The sequence below is a fragment of the Sinohyriopsis cumingii genome, chromosome 5 (genome assembly GCF_028554795.1).
Source record: "Sinohyriopsis cumingii isolate HCF-2022 chromosome 5, ASM2855479v2, whole genome shotgun sequence".
NCBI lineage: Eukaryota > Metazoa > Mollusca > Bivalvia > Unionida > Unionidae > Sinohyriopsis > Sinohyriopsis cumingii.
The window spans coordinates 52,165,005-52,186,317 of NC_142965.1; the positions used below are offsets into that span (position 1 = coordinate 52,165,005).

General features: G+C 35.5%; 1 protein-coding gene across 1 annotated transcript in view; it reads left to right on the forward strand.

The window, feature by feature from the left end:
* LOC149799162 (A disintegrin and metalloproteinase with thrombospondin motifs 16-like) overlaps positions 1-21,313 on the forward strand; it is a 119,433-nt gene that overhangs the window by 9,379 nt on the left and 88,741 nt on the right. The window contains exons 3-8 of the mRNA XM_089958145.1: positions 5,619-5,685; positions 6,218-6,272; positions 9,233-9,494; positions 16,912-17,062; positions 17,841-18,043; positions 19,771-19,857. Coding sequence (XP_089814271.1) covers positions 5,619-5,685; positions 6,218-6,272; positions 9,233-9,494; positions 16,912-17,062; positions 17,841-18,043; positions 19,771-19,857 — 825 coding nt within the window. The remainder of the gene's footprint in view (positions 1-5,618; positions 5,686-6,217; positions 6,273-9,232; positions 9,495-16,911; positions 17,063-17,840; positions 18,044-19,770; positions 19,858-21,313) is intronic.

Sequence of the window (21,313 nt, forward strand, 5' to 3'; positions counted from 1 at the left end):
CCTAGCATAAAAAACAACACAAATAACCAAGAAATCTGAACCGCTAGTTGATCACTTGTTTAAATAGTGGTAAGCACTGTCTCCTGACTCGTAAGGGTACCAGATTCTAATTTCACAAGCTGTATATTGTTTCGTTTTCATTGTTTTTTTATTGTCTCGTTTTCATTTTGTAAATGCCTTCTGTTACTGAGTTAGGAAAGAAAAAGTGCTTGCTCCGATTAAATGATGGATATCTTTCATCTGGTGGGTGGACAACGTTGTCACGGGTGAAAATGCGCAGTTTTTCCACCCACTCGATTCATGTTTATTTTATCACAGAAATGAGAGTTTGATTGCCAGATCACGCGAAGTTGTCAACACCATAAAAAAATAATCATTCCGAGATGTGTCGAGTCGTAATCTGGATTTTCCGATGCTGACGTCAAGACATGATTTAGCAATTAATATCGAACTGCTGAAAAATTATATTTTCGACATAGACATACTAATTTTCAGATAAAACAATATATTTACAAAATGTAACAGAAAAAATAAATTGTTTAAAATTTCAACCTTCTGATCTGAACTTCATCTTAAATCATGAAAATATTTCATTTGTTTTAACAGTTGATATTCGCATGAAAATCAGTTTTATGTGCAAGAACAGTTACTCATTTTCACTACTCTTATGTTACTTGTTTAGGATTCAATAAACAGGAACAAGAGAAAGGATGAAAACAACAAACTTTGAAAAAATTCACCAATAATTTATTTCCCTGAAAAATATTGTAAAAATGAAAAAATAAGAACATAGGTTTTAAGAATCAAATCCAAAATTAATCAAAGAATAATCCACGAATGAAAGTTTAGAAGTCCTAATAATGAAATGTTCTAATGAATTCAAATTCGAGTCCCGACAAGGAATCCAAGATGGAAGGCTATGATATATACTGTAGCTATTATTATGCTGTTGTGTCTACAGTTCTGTATTATTCACAAACAATAATCCGGTGTTTGAAGTAATTAAATGTCTTTGTCAAGAATTATGTATGAGCACTCAAATTTTTTTCCAGAAAAAGAATTATCATTTAGAATCTAAATAATTCGACTAAACATAAAAATGTAATTCACAAATTGACAAAGAAAAGAAACACCTTTACGTCCCAGTGTTTAGAAGCCCAGCTCATAAATATCTCTATAAGCACGTAGTCCAAGTATCACCTTTATAAAATCTAATCATTTTACTCTAAGAATAAGAATTTTTAAAAATTGTTTGCTTGTCCCAGTGATTTCTGAAATCAAGATTGGGAACTAGGTCAGCTTTAAGTGTTTACAACTGAAGAGTCAATTTCAAAATATTTCTGAAAAAAATATCGATTTCCTAGTAAACAAATTTTTATTATCTGACATGTAATGAAATTGAACATAAAAGCTCGAAAACTTAAAAAAAATTAATTTAAATCAAATATAAATTAAATCAGATATACATAATACAATTCCACCACGGATAAATCAATGTTGATATATGTCAGTCAACAGTTCTAATTATGTCTTGGTTATTTATATCATTAGTATATAGTAAAAACAAATGTCGACCATACATTTTGATATCATCCCATATGCAATCGTTGACATCAAAGTAAATGTATTTTTGGAATAATGACAAAAGCTCTCCATTAGAGGTATTCTATATTTTCGAAAATTATGGTAACTTTAAAATTGTCTTTTTAGGCTCGTCATCTTATATAAAGGTTAGAGACCACGAATGTTGGCATAACTTAAAGTGATTACTGTATTATTATACTAAATCAACTTAAAGTGACTACTGTCTTTAGTATACTCAGTCAACTTAAATTGATTACTGTTTCTAGTATACTCAGTCAGCTGAAATTGATTACTGTTTTAGCATACTCAACTTAAATTGATTACTGTTTTTAGTATGCTCAGTCAGCTTAAATTGATTACTGTCTTTAGCATACTCATTCAACTTAAATTGATTACTGTCTTTAGTATACTCAGTCAACTTAAAGTGACTACTGTTTTTAGCATACTCAATCAACTTAAATTGATTACTGTCTTTAGTATACTCATTCAGCTTAAATTGATTACTGTTTCTAGTATACTCAGTCAGCTGAAATTGATTGCTGTTTTAGTATACTCAACTTAAATTGATTACTGTTTTTAGTATGCTCAGTCAGCTTAAATTGATTACTGTCTTTAGCATACTCAGTCAACTTAAATTGATCACTGTCTTTAGTATACTCATTCAACTTAAATTGATTACTGTCTTTAGTATACTCAGTCAACTTAAATTGATTACTGTCTTTAGTATACTCATTCAACTTAAATTGATTACTGTCTTTAGTATACTCAGTCAACTTAAATTGATTACTGTCTTTAGTATACTCAGTCAGCTTAAATTGATTACTGTTTTTAGTATACTCAGTCAACTGAAATTAATTACTATTTTTAATATACTCAGTCAACTTAAATTGATTACTGTCTTTAGTATACTCAGTCAACTTCAATTGATTACTGTTTTAGTATACTCAATCAACTTAAATTGATTACTGTCTTTAGTATGCTCAATCAAAACAGTGATACAATATTTTATATGCTTTAAACATTTCACTGTCTTAGTGTTGAACAAAATAAGATTGCATACAACTTTAGTAACTCATGTAGGTCCTTTCCCTAAATATACTAATACATTTTTATGACTATCAATAGTAACATATTTACAAAGTAACAAACAAAATATTTTAGAGACAAGTGAACATAAATTACGTGATTATTTTTAGCTCTAAACAAAGTGAGCCAAAGCTTTGCTCACGACGAATATGTATCTACGCCAACTAGAAAGGATGGCATTAAATCACAACGTAAATTATTGCTATTATTATTATTATTATTAGTAGTAGTAGTAGTAGTAGTAGTAGTAGTATTAGTAATAGTGATAGATGTTATTGTTGTGATTGCTATTCTATTGGCACAGTTTCAATTCAATTTCAAATTGCAAACTGCAAAAAATGTATTTTGGACCTCTAATGTGCAAAACATGACATTATTTATGTTTATAATTTAGTTTCCTTGTAGCATATATATATATATATATATATATATATATATATATATATATATATATATATATATATATATATATATATATATATTCCTTTGTATGATATTAGTTGAGTTTAACAGCCTAGTATGTATGTATGTATGTATGTATGTATGTATGTATGTATGTATGTATGTATGTATGTATGCATGTATGTATGTATGTATGTATGTATGTATGTATGTATGTATGTGTGTGTGTGTGTATGTGTCTAATCGATACAATTAATGGCTATTTTATTGTTTATTGTCGGTAAAATAGTTTCAATGAGCTAATGTTCCTAATAAATTCAAACCGACGACTCTGAATAAAGTTTTCAATCCAAGGGACTGCTTGTCCGACAATTGAGACTTAACACTGTTATACAGGCAGGTTTGCGATGCCCAGCATAAACATTGTACAGCAAAGTCACACATTATTATACTGACAGGATTGCGATTTTCAGTATAAACACTGTACAGCAATGTCGTATTTGCTAGACAATATGACTCCCATTTTAAAATTCTCGTGAAAACACTCAAAACGCATTCATGGATTCGACTTTAAAGAACACAATATACATTGATCTCCATAGCTTCATTTGTAGTCTGAACTTACATTTGTATAGGTAAAGGAAGGTATTGATTGGTAACAGCAAGCTCCGAAAACCAGCGGGCCATTGTGATAGGCGCATTGTCTCACATTCCATATAAAGCATTAAAAAATCAACAACAACAACAAAATTTGTGCCACTTAAAGATTTCAGGGGTCACCAAGAAACGTTTATTTGACCAAGTATTTTTTATTATTTGCTTCTGAAGAAGAAGAAAAAACCCAAACCAATTTCGTTATTTCAGTTGGGCGTGGCTGGCATTAAATTAAAGACTGAACTTAGTTTTACCACTTTGTTTTACTCAGTTGTGCATTGGGGTGGAGTTTACGTCTTGATAATAAACGATCATATTACTAGAATTTTGTTTTCTTTTCTAAATAAAGGACGTCATACAGTGGTCATTCATGGATTGGTGTGTGGGATTCTGTCATTTGGTGGAGCAAAAGCAAGCATAAAGAAGGAGAAAAGTCCACACAAAGAATACTTCGTCAGACCCATCCGTTATGTTTATATATAAACAAATTGTTAACTAAAACTTCCTGTTGTATGGACATAACATAGCGCTGGTTATAGAAAATCAAATCTGATTCCCTTTTATTCTGTTATATTAGTTATCACCTAGAACAGTATGGCCATCGGTGACAAATTTGAATTCAATGACAGATAGCATTTAAGTAACGTAATTACAACAAGTGACAAAGATACAAAACCAAAGTGTGACAAAAGAATTCAGAGCATGTCTTTTAAAACAAGCCAGGCTGATGCACGCCAAAACGTTTTTTTTTTTTTTTTTTTTTTTTCTAATACAGTATTTTGGTATCACAGCGCTTTTGAAGAAAGAAATTAAACTTGGACCCTGTAACACCGCTGATCCATGTTTCATCTATGTAATATTTAGCGCGATCCCTGGTCCCTGAATGTTAGAGTCGGAAATGGGGGTGCGTCGGAGGGAGTAAGTACGAGGAAAAGCAACGCTTTGTGCTGATTACGCTGCAAATAACACAGTCATTGATTGAATCATGAAACTTGGGTCATTGTAACCAAAGTTACATAAAGATATATATCAGAATATCTGACAGGAAAATAACATTGTAAATGTGTGAAAAAAGTAGATCAAAGGAATCTACATTCCGTTACGGTTGACTCTAATGATGCAAGGAATACATAGTTCCTGCGCGATGGTTTTATGTCAATTGCCAACCCCTCTTCCCTTTAAAAAAAATTAAGTTTTGCGAAGACTTGTCGACGTTACAAGAGGGTGAAGATGAAATACTATAAAAGTGTCCACTGCAACAAATATCACACTAGGGTGCCCACTTCGCCTATTGTGCATGACAATTATCTCCTCCCAATTCCCACTCGCACTACCACTGGAAATATGTAGTCCATGTTCCATAAAAAAAAGGCCTAATTTTAGAGGTAAGGACAGAAAGACACACATTGGTCCCAGATATATTGTTGTTTCCAAGTAATATATTTGTCAGTGTAAGACAAATAGGTCGCTGTGACCCATTACCTTGGACACGTTTTAAATTAAGTTATTCCAAATAAAAAAGAATTAAATAAAGTTACATAAGTAAACATGCATACAGCTGAAGTCCTGCAAGTCAACTTAACTAAACCTTAAACATTGGGCTGTAAAAACAGTCTTTTATGTACAAAAGGAAAACAACATTATTGCCGTGACATACTTTTTCATTGGTTGGTTCCTAATGATGCAAGAAACATCATGATGGGGTTCCATTAAAATATCATGCATATCATTGGAATTACTGGCAAGAAAAGAAAGATTTAAGACTGAGATGACTGGCTGCAGACGCCGAGTACGACGCCACGGGTCAATACTAGTTCTTCTTGATGGTGTACAGATGTGAGCCAATATAAAGGCAGCTTGGAAAGGAAGTGAATGCTTGTTTACTTTTGCAGGTCTTGGGACGTAAAGATGACAGGCATGAGACAGAAAAATTTATCTTGTCTAGAAAACTACGAGAAGGTAAATAAATGAGCATGCACCGCATGTACATGGCAAGTGTTCATCAATAATAATTTAGACGAGGCGCACTTCTATTTTAGTTGAAGGACTTGCATGTGTTATTTTGTAGTTCTGTTTTCAGACAAATCAAACAATATCCCAGTTCTGGAAGATTTAGTCTCTAGTTTTATTGTTTTTCTTTTCATTTATTTCTTATTTCTTTATTACTAATGGTAATAAAACGTGAAATTCTATAAAGCATGATTCAAGAAAACTCTTTATTTCGTCTGCTATATTACGTTTTGTGGATAATGGTGAGAAAATTTATACAAAATGAAGTTTCATGATTCATTGACATGGAAAACAATTGTACCGATTACTGATCAGTAACAGCATGTAGTTATTATTTAAATGCATATCTAGTGTGTATCCTATTTAATTTATAACACGTATTAATTTAAGTTCATAAAATGTATTGAATGATCTCTTGTCGAGTAAGTTCTCATGGTTGGTAAAAGTATTAAATCAATCTTATTCCCTTTTTTTCCATTAGCTGGGTTTACAGATTTTGAGCTAACCCGTCTGGAGCACATGGAATATGGAAGCACGTGAGTCATTAATTTATTTCTCTCATATAACAATGACCCCTCGTGCGTGAGTTTACATCTGTAAATCAGCCATCACATAGATTTTAAAGTTCATCGGATGTGAATCATGGCGCAAATGGATGCTTGCTCAATCGTGGAGGGCACCTAAATAAAATTCACCATATACCATATACAGTTTTTAAATCTTTATAACTTCGATATTTTCCATGCAATTTCAAATAATTGTCACAGTATATTTATGAGGTCTGTTTAATTCATAGCGCAATTTTAAGAGACGAAAAATAATACTTTTCATGAAATAGATGTACTCACAAGCAGGTCTAACATTCTTATTTCAGAGATTTATTCTGTGGGTTGATAATGTATTTATTCCCAGATCGACTTTCTGTTAACGCCCATGAGTTTCAGCGAGTTACTGTTGAATACAAATAAACTTAAACTTGAAATCTCCTACATGGATGAAAACATATATTTTATAAGTAGATCTTAGTTTGAATAAGATTATTGGAATAATCAATATAATTTTAATAACCAGAGATGTGTTGAGTGGAGGTAACATCGGCTGTATTATAGGCATTAAAAACTGGATGAAAATTTAAAATGTCCTCAAGAACACGAGGAACATTGTGGTAAAAACTTTTCGCGGACTCTTGCAGAGTTCAGAACAATTGTGTCGGCATATAAAACTGCCATCTTTGTTAACCCACACTTCTTTTAAAAAAAAGCGGGGATATAGTGATACAGTTGGTCGGACGTACAAATGCACGTGTAATGTTCTTTCGACAATGGTAGAACTAGACACTTGAAATTTGGCTCATTCATAAGTGTATATAGAAAGGGAGGGAGGTTTATATAAATTTAAAATATGTCACTCATGCCTTTGAATCAATGTATGTGATCGTGACCAAGTTTTTTTCTTGTACTGTTTCATGGTGAAATTCGTCCCCATTTTCAATGGTGAAAAAATGCCCATACTTCTCAGTTTGCGTGCAAACACTGCCAGTCAGAAGCCTTAAAACAATCCGATGCAGTTTGCCTAGAAAATATGTATAATGAGTACATTGTGAGATCAAAAGCCTGTGAGTAACCTAGGCAACTGAATTATTTAAATCTCCAAGAATATTTTCTTCGCAAATTGTTGTAAAGTAAATGTATGTAAAAACATTTTTGAAAAATCTAAGTCTGACATGTAGACAAATAAAAACTCTATTCGATGGGGCCAGGATCGAGTTTTCAAAAGGCAAAAAAAAAAAAAAAAAAATTGGTAAACCAAGTGCAAGTACTTAACCTTGATTATATCACAGAAGCTATAATCCAAAATAGAGACTTACTGTGAATGTGAGAAATTTATAATTGCAACTGTCATTGTCCTGTGGTCTTTCCATGGACACATTGACCTAGCCCCTGAGTCACGACTGACAGACATTTTTGTGATCCCCACCCTATAACCATATCTACTCAAGGTGAACATGAAACTACGCATTCTTTCAAGCACTTTGACCTTGAAGTCTCTCCCAACCGGAAAGGTCTTAACTCCTAAAGAACTTGAAAACTCTGCATGATACAGTTTCAAATGTGTCCAATTATAATAAGCCTTTACAATTAGAGTTAATGTTCAAAGAGCGTGGATCACAGCATACTTGTTTCTAGTTTTGGCTTGCGGCTAGGTAGATCCAGAAAACTGCAGGCTCCTCTTTTTCTTGAAAGTCATTCTTTTATTTTGATATTGATCACACACACACACACACACACACACACACGCACACACACACACACACACACGCACACACACACACACACACACATATATATATATATATATATATATATATATATATATATATATATATATATATATATATATATATATATATATATATATATATATATATATACTACATACGTTAAAAATAACATGGCATTTAAAGTGTTGCTATAAAGCAATTTGATACACCAATACTATTGTTATATATCAAATTGTGATCCGCCCATTGCGCAATAATACGCATATATAACCATATATATCCACCTTAGCGACTGTCTGCAGTTGATTCTAGATCAATGATCAATTTACACACTCTAGTCGGTTTGACTCTCTCTCTCTCTCTCTCTCTCTCTCTCTCTCTCTCTCTCCCATCGTAACTAGATACGGGCTAAAATCTATGAAATGACGAACGTACATGATTTTTGTTTGTGTCCTCTCATGATATCTCTGGACTTATAAACGATCTAAACAGTTAAGTCAAACCGACCAAATGATGAGAGAGAGAGAGAGAGAGAGAGAGAGAGAGAGAGAGAGAGAGAGTCAAGCCGACTAGAGACAGTGAGAGAGGGAGTTTATGGTCCGTGGTACTGTTACTAAAGCAAAATAAGGACTTAGATCAACTGTAAATATATTAAAATATTTTAATTACCTCTTGTTGGTTCGTCATTTCGCTTAGTTTATATTCCACATTAATTTCCATGAGCCGATAGGTGAATGGCTTAGCGTTCAAATGAATGGTGTAGCTAACCAAGTGTTTGTAATGGGTTACTTTTATTAGTAAAACCATCTTTCATGTTTAAATAAGTGTGTATTATATTGATTTAATCAATGTGAAGAAAAATAAAAAAATGAAAAACGAAAACAATCAACTTATCAATATGCAAAGGTTATTGTGAATAGCCACACTGGGGAATATGAGGAGTTCATTCGCATGGTCAATGCACAGCTGCCTGTAGTAAATCTTAACTCCGTTCAAAGGTCAAATATATGTATTTGTATGTGATGTAAATACAATATATGTATATTATGTACACTGTATCAATGATATACCATTCGTTGTATAAATTTTTTTATTAAAGGAAACTCGGCAAAATAGATTAGGTCGTAAAATTGCGGGTGTCAGTTAGAAAAGAATAGTCTTTTTATGCCATGTATCGTTAAAACTATACTGTGATTTCTATTTTTATTTTCATAGCATTAATTCAAAAACATTGAAAAGAATGAAGCGTTCAAATTCATTTCAACAACCGATCACCTTGTCAGTACCCGCTTTTGGAGAAACTTTCCGACTTGAGCTGATGCAAGTGCAGTCCGTGCTTCATCCCAGAGCTATCATATCAACACGTGCTGGAGATGCCGAGGAGACTGTTTGGACAGGAACACATCCGGATTGTTTCCTTGTAGGATCTGTGATGTCACACGGCGGGATAGCGTCTGCGTCCTACTGTTCTGAATTGGTACAATTTATGTTACTTATTGTTTCATTAGTCCCGCAATGCTAGGAATCACCTATTGAATACTATGAGGTGATAAAAAAAAAACAAAGTTTTTATTTAATAGCTCTGTGGCTTTCGCACTAACAGTGATAGCCTAGATGTCCATGAGAAACGTTATATTACAGCGATGCTAAACATGTTCTTATTCTTTTTTGCATTTCCAAGATTTATATATTTCTTTCGATTCGTTTAAACTTTCCAAAAACATTTTTACGGGAATCGGATCAGGCTTCAACAATTCCCTTGTATTTGGTGACCCGTTCATATGCCCCCCCCCCCCGAAAAAAAAACAAAAAACAAGAATATTATGATAATGTAACTTTGAGACCGACTGACCGATTCCAGTTGTCAGGTCCGAAACCAATTGCTGGCTTCCCCACTATGTTTTCCACTAAAGGTTGCTTGCACAGGTGTTCATGTGTGATTCTAGCCCACATGAGTCGACATGGAAGCTTTGCTTTACTCTCGTAGACAGATCGATATGAACAGGCAACTCCCCTTCCCCAGGAACAACTAGCAGGCTGCGGTGCAGTCAGAAAAAAGTGGCACATGCACAATTGTGCGAACGCTACTATAATTAAACTCAACAACAACAACAGGCAACTCTTTGCTCTGATTGTACTACCTGTAAATCATTTATCTGTTTTTGCCGAGTATGGTTACTGGTTGCATTGAGATTGCTTTGCACAGCAGCGAGAATTTCTAAATATATATATGTCCTCTTTGTTGTACTTCATAATTCAAATTTAATGCGATTACGGAACCAACCATCGTAAAACGAGTTGTCAGAAGGAGGCATGAAGACTACGATTGCACTTGTCAACCAATGCGCTACCATTTGACGCTGGAACCTTTGGTTCTCGTTGACGAACTAGCAGCAATTCGCGTGGAATTCGTCCACAAATAGAGCATTCGTGCAAGAGGAATTGCAAGTTGTTGCAGCGGATTGTTAGCTTTAGTTTCGATCTTTCACTGTGGACGGAATGAGTTCACCATTGGCGATCTTAACTAACGCGAAGGCAGGTACCGCAGTTAGTCGGTTCAGCTTGTCTAGTTCGCTGTCTATAAAAGGATACATGTGGATTTTCTTTAGCAAGTCCCGTATAGTTTTGCCGAATAAGACATTTATCATGATCATGAAAACCTTCATCAAACTCGTTAGTTTCGGCTGTTGTCAGGTCGGTGTTAATTTGTATATGCGGGGTCATTTAAGCACGCTCGTGAAACTGCAACACCCGATGGATCCTTGAAACGCGCATCGCCAACCACAAATTTAACTGTAAATTGCGCGCGTGAAGATATCGTTAGGTTTCAAGGCAGGTTCAGATCAAGATTCCCACATTCGTCCACGATTTAATCGGATATGGTGACAGCTCCTAACCGGGAAGTGACAACGCTTCTGGGGTCAGCCAATAATCATTATGGATGTTGTGCAGCTCGTCTGGACACTCCAGGTCAACTTCAAAGAAGTATTCATAGTCGATGTTGCTGTCGTTCTCATGTATCTCGTTGTGTATATCTACAGCCGCGTTATCCATCCACGTGATCGGGAACTATGTCAGTGTACATGACCAGCAACTTCTATAGACTTTTCCGATTAAAATACATGATGTCACTGTTTGGGAGGATAGGGTTATGTCCGTTCATTCCTGAGCTGCTCTTGCGAACGTAACGGTAACTCATCATAGCAATTTCTTATCTTACGTGTTTAGGCTCTAATAAACAGCAGCAAATGAAAGCGTGAAAACAACAAACTTTGAAAAATTTAAATACTTTATTTCCCTGGTAAAACACTGTGAAAATTGAAAAAAAAAAAGAACTTACGGTTTTAGGAAACAAATTAACAAAATAGAAGTCCTAGTAATGAAATGTTCTAATAAATTCAAGTTCGAGTCCCGACGGAAAATCCAAAATGGAAGGCGATGACGTATACTGTAGTCAGTATAGACCTAATGTGTACAGTCCTTTGTGAAGTACAGAAAACAATATTCCGGTGTTTGAATTCCGAATAACATTTAAATAAATGTCTTTGTCCACGAATTCTGTAGGAGCACTCAAATATTTCCAGGAAAAAGAATTAATCTTTAAGAATCCAAATAATTTGAATAGAAAATAACATAAAACTCCAACCTGCCACAACAGACACTTCCAGTGTAAAGAAAAAAGCCCAACTGAGAGATCTCTCTCTAACCATCATTATTAAAACTAACTAATGCGCAATTTCAAAAGCCCAGAGTTTCGAAATGGAGGCTGTTTACATATTTAAAAAATCATGTAGCCCCATTATGACCTTGACAAAAACCAATCATTTTACTCGAGAATAAAATAAAAATAAAAACGTTGTTTACTTGTCTCAAAGATATCTAAAACAAGATCGGGAACTATGTCAGCTTTAGGTGTTCACAACTGAAGAGTCAAGATCGAACTATTTTTTGAAAATATATCGATTTCCAAGTAAACAAAACTACATTATTTTGACAAGCAATGTAATTGAACATAAAAGCTCTAATACTTACAAACAATTAATTTAAATCAAATATTAATTAAATCAAATATACAGAACACAATTCCATCACGGATAAATCAGTGTTGATATATGCCCGTGAACAGTTCTAATTATATCTTGGTTTTTTATATCATTGCATTCCAGAACATTTCAGGTAATGAGAAGTAATGCGCCGGATTGACTTTGTACCCGTGCATGATTGTATCAAGAAACGTCTCAAAGATAACCGCGAGTAGCAACACATCGGTGCGCCGATATAGGTCGCGATAGTCAGAACCAAACGACGACCAAACATTGTTTACGTGCCTTGAGTCGTTCGCGGAAATACCTTCGCAAAACAGTTACGAATAAAATGCCTCACTTGGCGGCAAACGAATTTCAGCAAACTCCTCCACGTACGTCATGTATTCAAACGGGTAGATTCTTTTGCGGGTAAGCAAACATAATCTTTCATAATCTCCGCAAGAATCCCGACAAGTAATCAAAAAGCGGTCTTTTCTCTTCGTTCATCATAAAAGAGTTATTTTGACAAGAGGATAATCCTGTTGTCATAGTCCCCTCTTATTTTCGAATCCGTCTTACTCTAAAACCTGGGTGGGGGGGACTTCCACTTTTGTTTACATCTGAAATTATTTGACATTTTTTACTTTTGATAACAACATGGTCTGCTCGGTTCCGTTTCACCCAAAAACCTGGGGTGGGGGGCTAACGCCAATGTGAAAAATACCCGCTTTAATTTTCCAAACGAACGTGATTCCCTAAACCAACGTATCGACCTGGTTGGTTTCCTCTGCGTTTACATCAATCCTAGGTCAGCCAATAAAGTATCTTTAACATCTCCCTCAGATATCTTTACGGACATATGTCAAAGTTGTAATATCACCATTCAGACCATGGCGTTTATCTTCATAACAAGGCAAACCACTTTGTTAAGCTGCATGTAAATAAATCAGTACAGTTCGATCTAATCGTGTTCATGAGAGGAAACATCTTAATTCATCCTTGCGCTGTTTTAGGAATCACATTCGTCTTCATCTATGTTCTCGATTGGTAGTGTGCGTAACTTCAGGAGCATCCTGTACATTGTTCCACGCATAGGGTTGTAGTGTATGCTGCAGTGGATATATTTGATTGTGTGACCAATCGTTGTGAGAAAGTTACACTAATGATGGTAATATCCAACCTCGGAGTAGTGACTAGTAAACAAATTTTCTGACCAGACTGCAGAAATCGGGGTGTGCCATGAAATAGTTTTTTCTACTCAAATAGAATTTTCATCAATTTTGCATTTGTTCAAATCAACACATGCTGGTCAGTATTAAGTATTCAACAGCTTGTAAATTATAACCCCACGTACAATGATCTCCGGTGGTTTAAAACGTATACTGCTTGCGTACTGACTCCATAACTTATGTGTCTTTGCATGTAAATCTTTAACAATGCCCCCGACATTGCATTTGCCGCTCATGTTCTACAGTTTTTAGATATTTCCCATACCTATTTGTAAGTTCCGTCGATGTTTCCTTATATTATATGCTTAAGGCTCCACTCGAATTAATTCGTTCTTGACGATGATTGTGAAGATCGTCGTCTTCGCTGTTTTGTCTTCTCCAATTTTCTCCACTCTCTTAGTTGTATGTGTTGAATATTTTACTGCCTTCGCTGGGTGTGTCACTAACTTCAAGGTCGATAGTGGTCAGTACCATCGGCGACAGAGATGACGCCAGCAACTTGAAGTTTCCTTTCACGATTTTATCATACAATAACATTTTGGTTTTGTTATTCTTCGCCGAGTTTTCGTTGTGCTCGCCCTAATTCAACCCCTAACCTGTTAATGCATTAATATGGGCAAGCGTTTTTGAAAAAGTATATAGCATCTTTTGGGCTTTTTTAACGAATCGATAAGACATATTCAAGCTAAATAGTGATTTAATCTCTCTTGTTACGTTACAAACACACCAAGAGTCTTGAAGTTTATTTCCAGCTTTAGCCACGGACCTGATTTTTTTCTTCATAAAATTCTGTGGGGCAAACAGTGTGACTCATAATGGCACTATATGAAGTGCATTGCCTGTCTGAGATAATGAATCACTAATGTGTTGCCTTTGTATATCAATCTGTCTGTGCTCATGGCGCTGCAGTTTCCATCCTATTACGCCGACGTGACAAGCAAAGCTTCCACGTGAACTCATGCGGGACACAATAACAGATGCATAAGAGTACAAAACACTCTCAATGAAAACATTTATAGGTAATCTGAAGGGGTTCGGGACTGAAAACTGAAATTGGCTTTGGTCTTAATGCACCATTATCGCACTACTATATGTATGATTCCAACATTGCAACGTCTGCAGAAACATTTGACTTCCCGAGGTCATCCAAAGTAATAAATGCAGTTGCATCAGTTGATAACTGAAGGGAAGATTTCCATTTGCCAGAGCATAATCATGTGATCAGACCCAATTGCGTTTATTTCTGCATAAAATGTCTAGGGAACTACTTTATACTAACTTCTACAGATGGAGTCATGTGCAAAGTAATTAACGAAAACACTGAACTGGAAGGCACATTACAAAACCATTTTCACGGGAGATTACATCACGATACTTTATAGGACAAGGGGAAATGGCCATATTCCCAATATTACATATTGCATTACAAACTTTTACGTTCCCTCTTTTGGGGTACATGGTAACAGCAATAAACGGCTTTGTATTTTATTTACGGAAGATTCAGTCCATAAGCATTGACCAAAGCATGTGTGAACATGTATATTAAATCTGAAGAAATGAATTAAAGTTAATACGTTGGTGACTCACTTTTAGTATAGCTCAAGCTAACGTTCAGAACTAACAAATTCACGTATCAGTAGATATGTATACATGCGCTTTCTACCATTCCCAAAAACCCATTTCCCTAAACCTCCACCAATACTCTGCACGATTGTGACTCACACTGCATCAAAGTGACATATGTCACTCAAAATCCAACTACTCGACATGTACCGATATTTATGAGCTGCTGATCAAAAATACTGATTTCAAAGGATTTTGTACTTTTGGATTATAGTCGTATATCGCCCGTTGGGAATGAAGGACTTGTTACAGTTGTACGCTTTAGCGTACTCATTAATTTATAGGATAGACAGCTAATACAGTCATGCCCCAAGGGAACAGATGTGCCAAGAACCCTTCTGTCCGTTTTCTTCTTTCTAAGACTGTCACTAGTTGTACATGCTTCACATATTGCATTTGTTTAAAATCTATGTCCAGCTTTCTATTTTTTGCGTGGCGGTCCCTATCATAAAGACAAGCATGTGAGTCATGTCCAGATCGAATATTCCTGAGTCACGAATTGTCCTACTAGTCATTTGTACCGTTTTCTTGTACTATGAGTATTTGTATTTTCCAAAACATTTAACTTATCATTTTGGCTTATATTAGCCATGGAATTTTCTGATCTCAGTTGGAGTGTTGCGACTCCGTTAGTTCCTTCAGCAGCGTGCCAGTCGGGATCCTTCTAAGACCAGTTTCCGCCTAAACAAGGCTTAAGGGGTCCGAATGAAAGCACTGGGTAAGAATTGCTCCCATTTTGTACGCCACTGTATAATATGTAACATTTCGCTCAGTTACCTAAGATCGGACAGTCCCTTAATTTAGTATGAGCTTGTCGCATGAATCACATTCCTACGGAGTTTGGAAAATTTATGTAGATTTGAATTTTGGAACTAAGCATGTGTATGGTAGGGAGACAAGTATTCGAATCCTCAGGATAAGCGCCTTTCTTCCTTGTTTTAGTGATCTTAGTTGGGTGTTTTGGACATTTGTTGTTAAATGCCAGAGTTAAAATTAGTCCTTCATGTTTCCAACCACTTTAGGTAATTTTGCAGTATTTGTTTATCGAATGGGATATAATGTGGCAAGCATAATATCCCGGATGTAGCCCTAACAATTGCATTTTATTTAGGCAGATTGTATCTTTTACTCCAGATATCTGCGTTCACTCTATCTTCTGCACTCTTTCCTTCGTGTTACTTTTCTTCTGGGAATAGGTCAGGTCGTGGATCTATGTGAGCTGTTCGGCCAAGCAGCCAATCGTGTATGCATCCCAGTAGCAGGACTGTAGCATATGTACTCCAAATTGCCACCGGGAAGGTTTTGGCTGCTATATTTTTCCAGCGCCTGCCAGGAAATGTACTTAACGGCATTGAAATTAAGCTAGCCTTCTTCCTATCTCCTGGTGCCTCGTCAGCCCAATCTGTATTAGTTATTTTATGACTTGGTCGCCTTCCTCTTCCCGTTCATCGCTTTCATCCTCCTCTGAAACGGATTCCTAACCAGATTCGCAGTCGGGGTGGAGGTCGTTTTCTGGCTCTGGTTCTTTCTCAGTCTGTACTCCTTGGTCGGTAGTTACAGTCTGCCGCGATGTTTTGGTGAGGAGTCGGTGGGTGGAATCCATGATCGTGTGGCATTGTTAGTGACGGGAATTTAGGATTGGTATTGTGGATAGCTTTACCTGGTCGTACGATGACTGGTCTGTGGTAAGCTTTCGTGCCTTTTTCCTCCTCTTGGATCTTTTCCTGTTTTTCCTCGTTCTAGCCGATTCTCACGTCCCATTCGATCCTACTATTCCGGTGGTTTCCTCTATTTTGCTGTCCAACACCAATACTAATGTTGTTCGTTTTTCGCCTGTCCTTAACAAACCGACAAACATTAAAAGAACGGCATTTTCTTTTCCCCAGATTAATTGGACAACTGCTCTTTCCTGAAGCGCTTGAGCCAATACGAGTGATGAAAGCTACATCTGCTAAATTAAGTCTTCTTTGACCTATTATTGTTATTATTATTATTATTATTATTATTATTATTACAGGGAGGGCATTTTAATGACGATGTGCACGATTACCACTTTGAAACAATTCCAGAACAAGTCATTGAGAAATTCACAAACCTGAACAAGAGCAAAAACATCCTCGTGGCCAGAGCTATAAAGACACCATCACTAGAAAATGCGTCTTTGACAGGTACAAGAAAATCAGATAATAAATTCTCCTTTGGAAGTCATGTCCAAGTTCTGTGTCACTGAATCTGACCGAGTATACAGATAAACAAAAGGAGACTGCAATAAAACATCAATGTACAATCCATCAATCTTCAAATTAACCAGATTTTCATGTATTATGAATTTACATGCTGATAGTCAAGATTATAAGGTGAATTCTAATAGGAAGAGTGTAAAAGTTTCATGATTCCAAATCCAACATATTGCAGATCCAACAAAGTATTCACAGTTGTATTTGTCCATGTCAACAGTTTTCTTCAGAGAGCCAAAAGATTAATCCAAACTGAAACATTTAAAACCACCATCAGTTTAATATCTATTCTCAACTGAAGTATATGGCATCAAATCAAAGTAAATCACCTTCCATGTTTCCAGTTTACAAATGGCTGTAACTTTCAAGCATCGCACATACCATTGTAACGTACAAGGATTGTTTACTTGTTTGGTGTTAAATGACACATTAGTACATGAAAACTTATATCGTAAATGGATTTGATGAGAAAGGTGCCTATACAAGGACACAAACGGTGACCTGGTTTGGACAGGATTTGAACTTAGCCATACTAGGCATGAGTCCGGTACATTAAACATTTAACCACCGCGGCTGATTATCAGCTAGAAACCCATCAATGCAAGTACTTATCAATATAAAATACATATAAATATTAGTGATTATTTGAGTAGAATACAGAAAAAATACTGAAAAACAAACATTGACTTTATTATTCTTTTTCGTGTAGATTTTTTGAAGCCAATGGAGCGTGAATCACAAAGGACAGAGGACATGTCTGGTCCAAAAGAGTATCGGTTAACTAGATCTTTGCCAAGCATAGAAGTTGAAACTGCAGTTTACACGGACCAGCTGATGACGGCCATCTTGGAAACTTATGGAGCCACGACGACAGAGGGGAAGATAGAAAGAATGCTGGTTCAGTGGAATGGGGTATATATATATATATATATATATATATATATATATATATATATATATATAGCCTATGTGAGATAAATGCATACCCGGTTTGATAGCTAACAAGTCCAAGTTAAATCAGGTCAGAGGGAATAGAAATTTCACTTCAACGATATTTGCATGCATGAGGAAGAATTGTTATGAAATCATAAAAAATGAAGAAATTAAAGTCAAGATATCAGCAAGTCTAGTAAGATGCAATAGTAATATGCCAGTAGATGCAATAGTAGTATGCCAGTACATGTAATAGTAATATGCCAGTAGATGCAATAGTAATATGCCAGTACATGCAATAGTAATATGCCAGTAGATGCAATAGTAATATGCCAGTACATACAATATTAATATGCCAGTAGATGCAATAATAATGTAATTATTTGGAATAGAAATAGGCCTGTATATGCAATATTCATATGCTAGTATATGCAATAGTAATATGCCAGTAGATGCGGAGTAATATGCCAGTATAAGAAATTGCAATGAGCTAATATATGCAGTATTAATATATCAGTATATGCAATAGTAATATGTCAGTATATGCAATAGTAATAAGCGAATATAAACTATAGTAATATACCAGTATATGCAATAGTAATATGCCAATATTAACCATAGTAATATACCAGTATATGCAAAAGTAATATACTGATATATGTATTGGTAATATGTCAGTATATGCATTTATTCAAACTATGAAAAATTCGTGTAACTTAAAATACTAAGAAGATAAAATTTGATAATGTTATATGACGGGTTACAGCCGCATGTAGACATAAGAATTATTAATAATAGCAATACAATTATATTTATACTAAATATGCATACTTGTAAGAAAGTCCCTTTGTTATGAACGTAAATTTTTCTCATACTTGATTCACACTTTGCAATCAAATAATTTAAAACCCCTTAGCAGAAGAAATAAGCACGGGAGGGCAAAGCCTCGTATGACCAATGCTACACGTCCTCTGTCTCTGTCACAATTGTTCTCTAGTTCACTAATCATAACGACACGCTCGTACGAAGAAAGCAGATTAATCTTTACAGAAAGATATATATATATATATATATATATATATATATATATATATATATATATATATATATATATATATATATATATATATATATAACTGTCACAAATATATACAAATTACTATATCGATACTATAAATATATACAAATATCTGTATCTATGATATAAATATATACACACAGGTGTGTCAATGTCAGAGAGAGAGAGAGAGAGAGAGAGAGAGAGAGAGAGAGATGACTGTATCTATCCTAGTTAGTCCAGATAAGATAGATACAGTATTTTCTCTTTTGTTAACGTTTCACAGTCTTTGTTGCAAGAAATGTCAAACTTCTGTAGATGCAGGTGTTTCGATTTCAAGTTTTTCCAGTCAGTATGATGCTACATATCTGTTTGAGGATTTATTTTAACAATTTTCCGTATGTTTTCATGGTTTATAATTATTTTGCATTTTCATCAAGAAAAATGTAGATGAATCTACAGACACATACAGACACAGACACAGACAACCACATACACATTTCACTATGTGCCTCGTTGTAACAGATTATATGTGTGTGTGTGTGTGTGTGTGTGTGTGTGTGTGTGTGTGTGTGTAACGAATCCAAGAGGGACCAACAAATTCCTTTTTATGTGATAACCTGTCTACCACATTTTAAATTTGTTTCAGGTTCAGAGCGAATGGAGTAAACAAAATCAGCTTGGATACATTGTGAAAATTACTATAAAACGGATGGTATTTTTTACGCAAGATCCAGTAAGTGTGTACGCAATTTCATATCGTACTTCTATTGTTATATTCCTTTTATCCTGACGAAGAGTGCACCAAAGTCACGTGAACTTGATCCAATTCCAACATCACTGCTGCTTGAGTGCATATATCCAGCATTGCCTTCACTAACTGATGTTATTAATACCGCTGTCTCATCAGGGGAATTACCATCATTTTTCAAAACTGCCATTGTAAAGCCTCTGCTGAAGAAACCAACACTAGACCGTACCGATTTAAAGATTTAAAGAACTACCGCCCAGTTTCTAATCTTCCATTCATATATAAAATGTTAGAAAAGGTTGTTTTTTCCCAGCTTGTATCTCATCTGAATTCAAACAGTCCTTCCCACTAATGACAGCCAACCATTCAACTGTAGGGACCTTTATGGACCCACAGATTGAGGCCAAACTATCAGGGTTCCTTGAATCCATAAAAGCCTGGGGGAGGTGGCACCATCCCCTTCCCCAGGAATAACTAGCAGGCTGCGGTGCAGTCAGAAAAAAGTGGCACATGCACAATTGTGCGAACGCTACTATAATTAAACTCAACAACAAAAGCAATGTACAGTCTGCATATCGCCACAGTACTGAAACTACTCTTCTAAAAGTAGTTTATGACATTCTGTCTGCTTTGGATAGCGGAAAGATTACAGTCTTCACCCTCCTTGATTTGTCTGCAGCATTTGGCACAATAGACCATGATATATTACTTCACCGTCTCCAGTATGTATTTGGCATTTATGATACAGCCTTACTGTGGTTCAAGTCCTACTTGGTCAACAGGACACAAATTGTATATGCAAATGGAATACACTCCAGCCCAGTTGATCTATGTTGTGGTGTTCCACAGGGGTATGTTCTTGGATCTGTTATCTTCATTCTATACATTCAGCCGCTCTCACGTGTCATAGATCATCATGCAGTGTCTCACCAATTATACGCTGATGACACCCAAATATATAAATCTAGCCACCCAACTGAAGTTGATGCTACCATCCAAGGTGTAGGGAGGTGCATTTCTGATGTGAAACAAGCTGCAGATGAATGATGATAAAACTGAGGCCATTCTGATCACAACACAAAGACTTTCTCATTCACATCCTTTACCTCAAACAATAAATATCAACAACACCAACATTAAATTCACAAAATCAGTACGAAAACTAGGTGTTACTCTGGACAGTACTCTCATATTGCACCAACATGTCATGAACATATGCAAGGCTGCATATCTTGAGCTGAAACACATCAGCTCAATTCCCAAATATCTTTCAGTTGATGCCACTAAAACACTTGTGTGTTCATTAGTACTTTCAAGACTGGACTATTTTAACTGAATTCTGTCTGTTTCATCTCAATATCTACTCCAGAAACTTCACAAAGTTCAAAACACTGCTGCTCGGATCATACTTAGAGTACCACGATCAGAGCACACCTCCCCG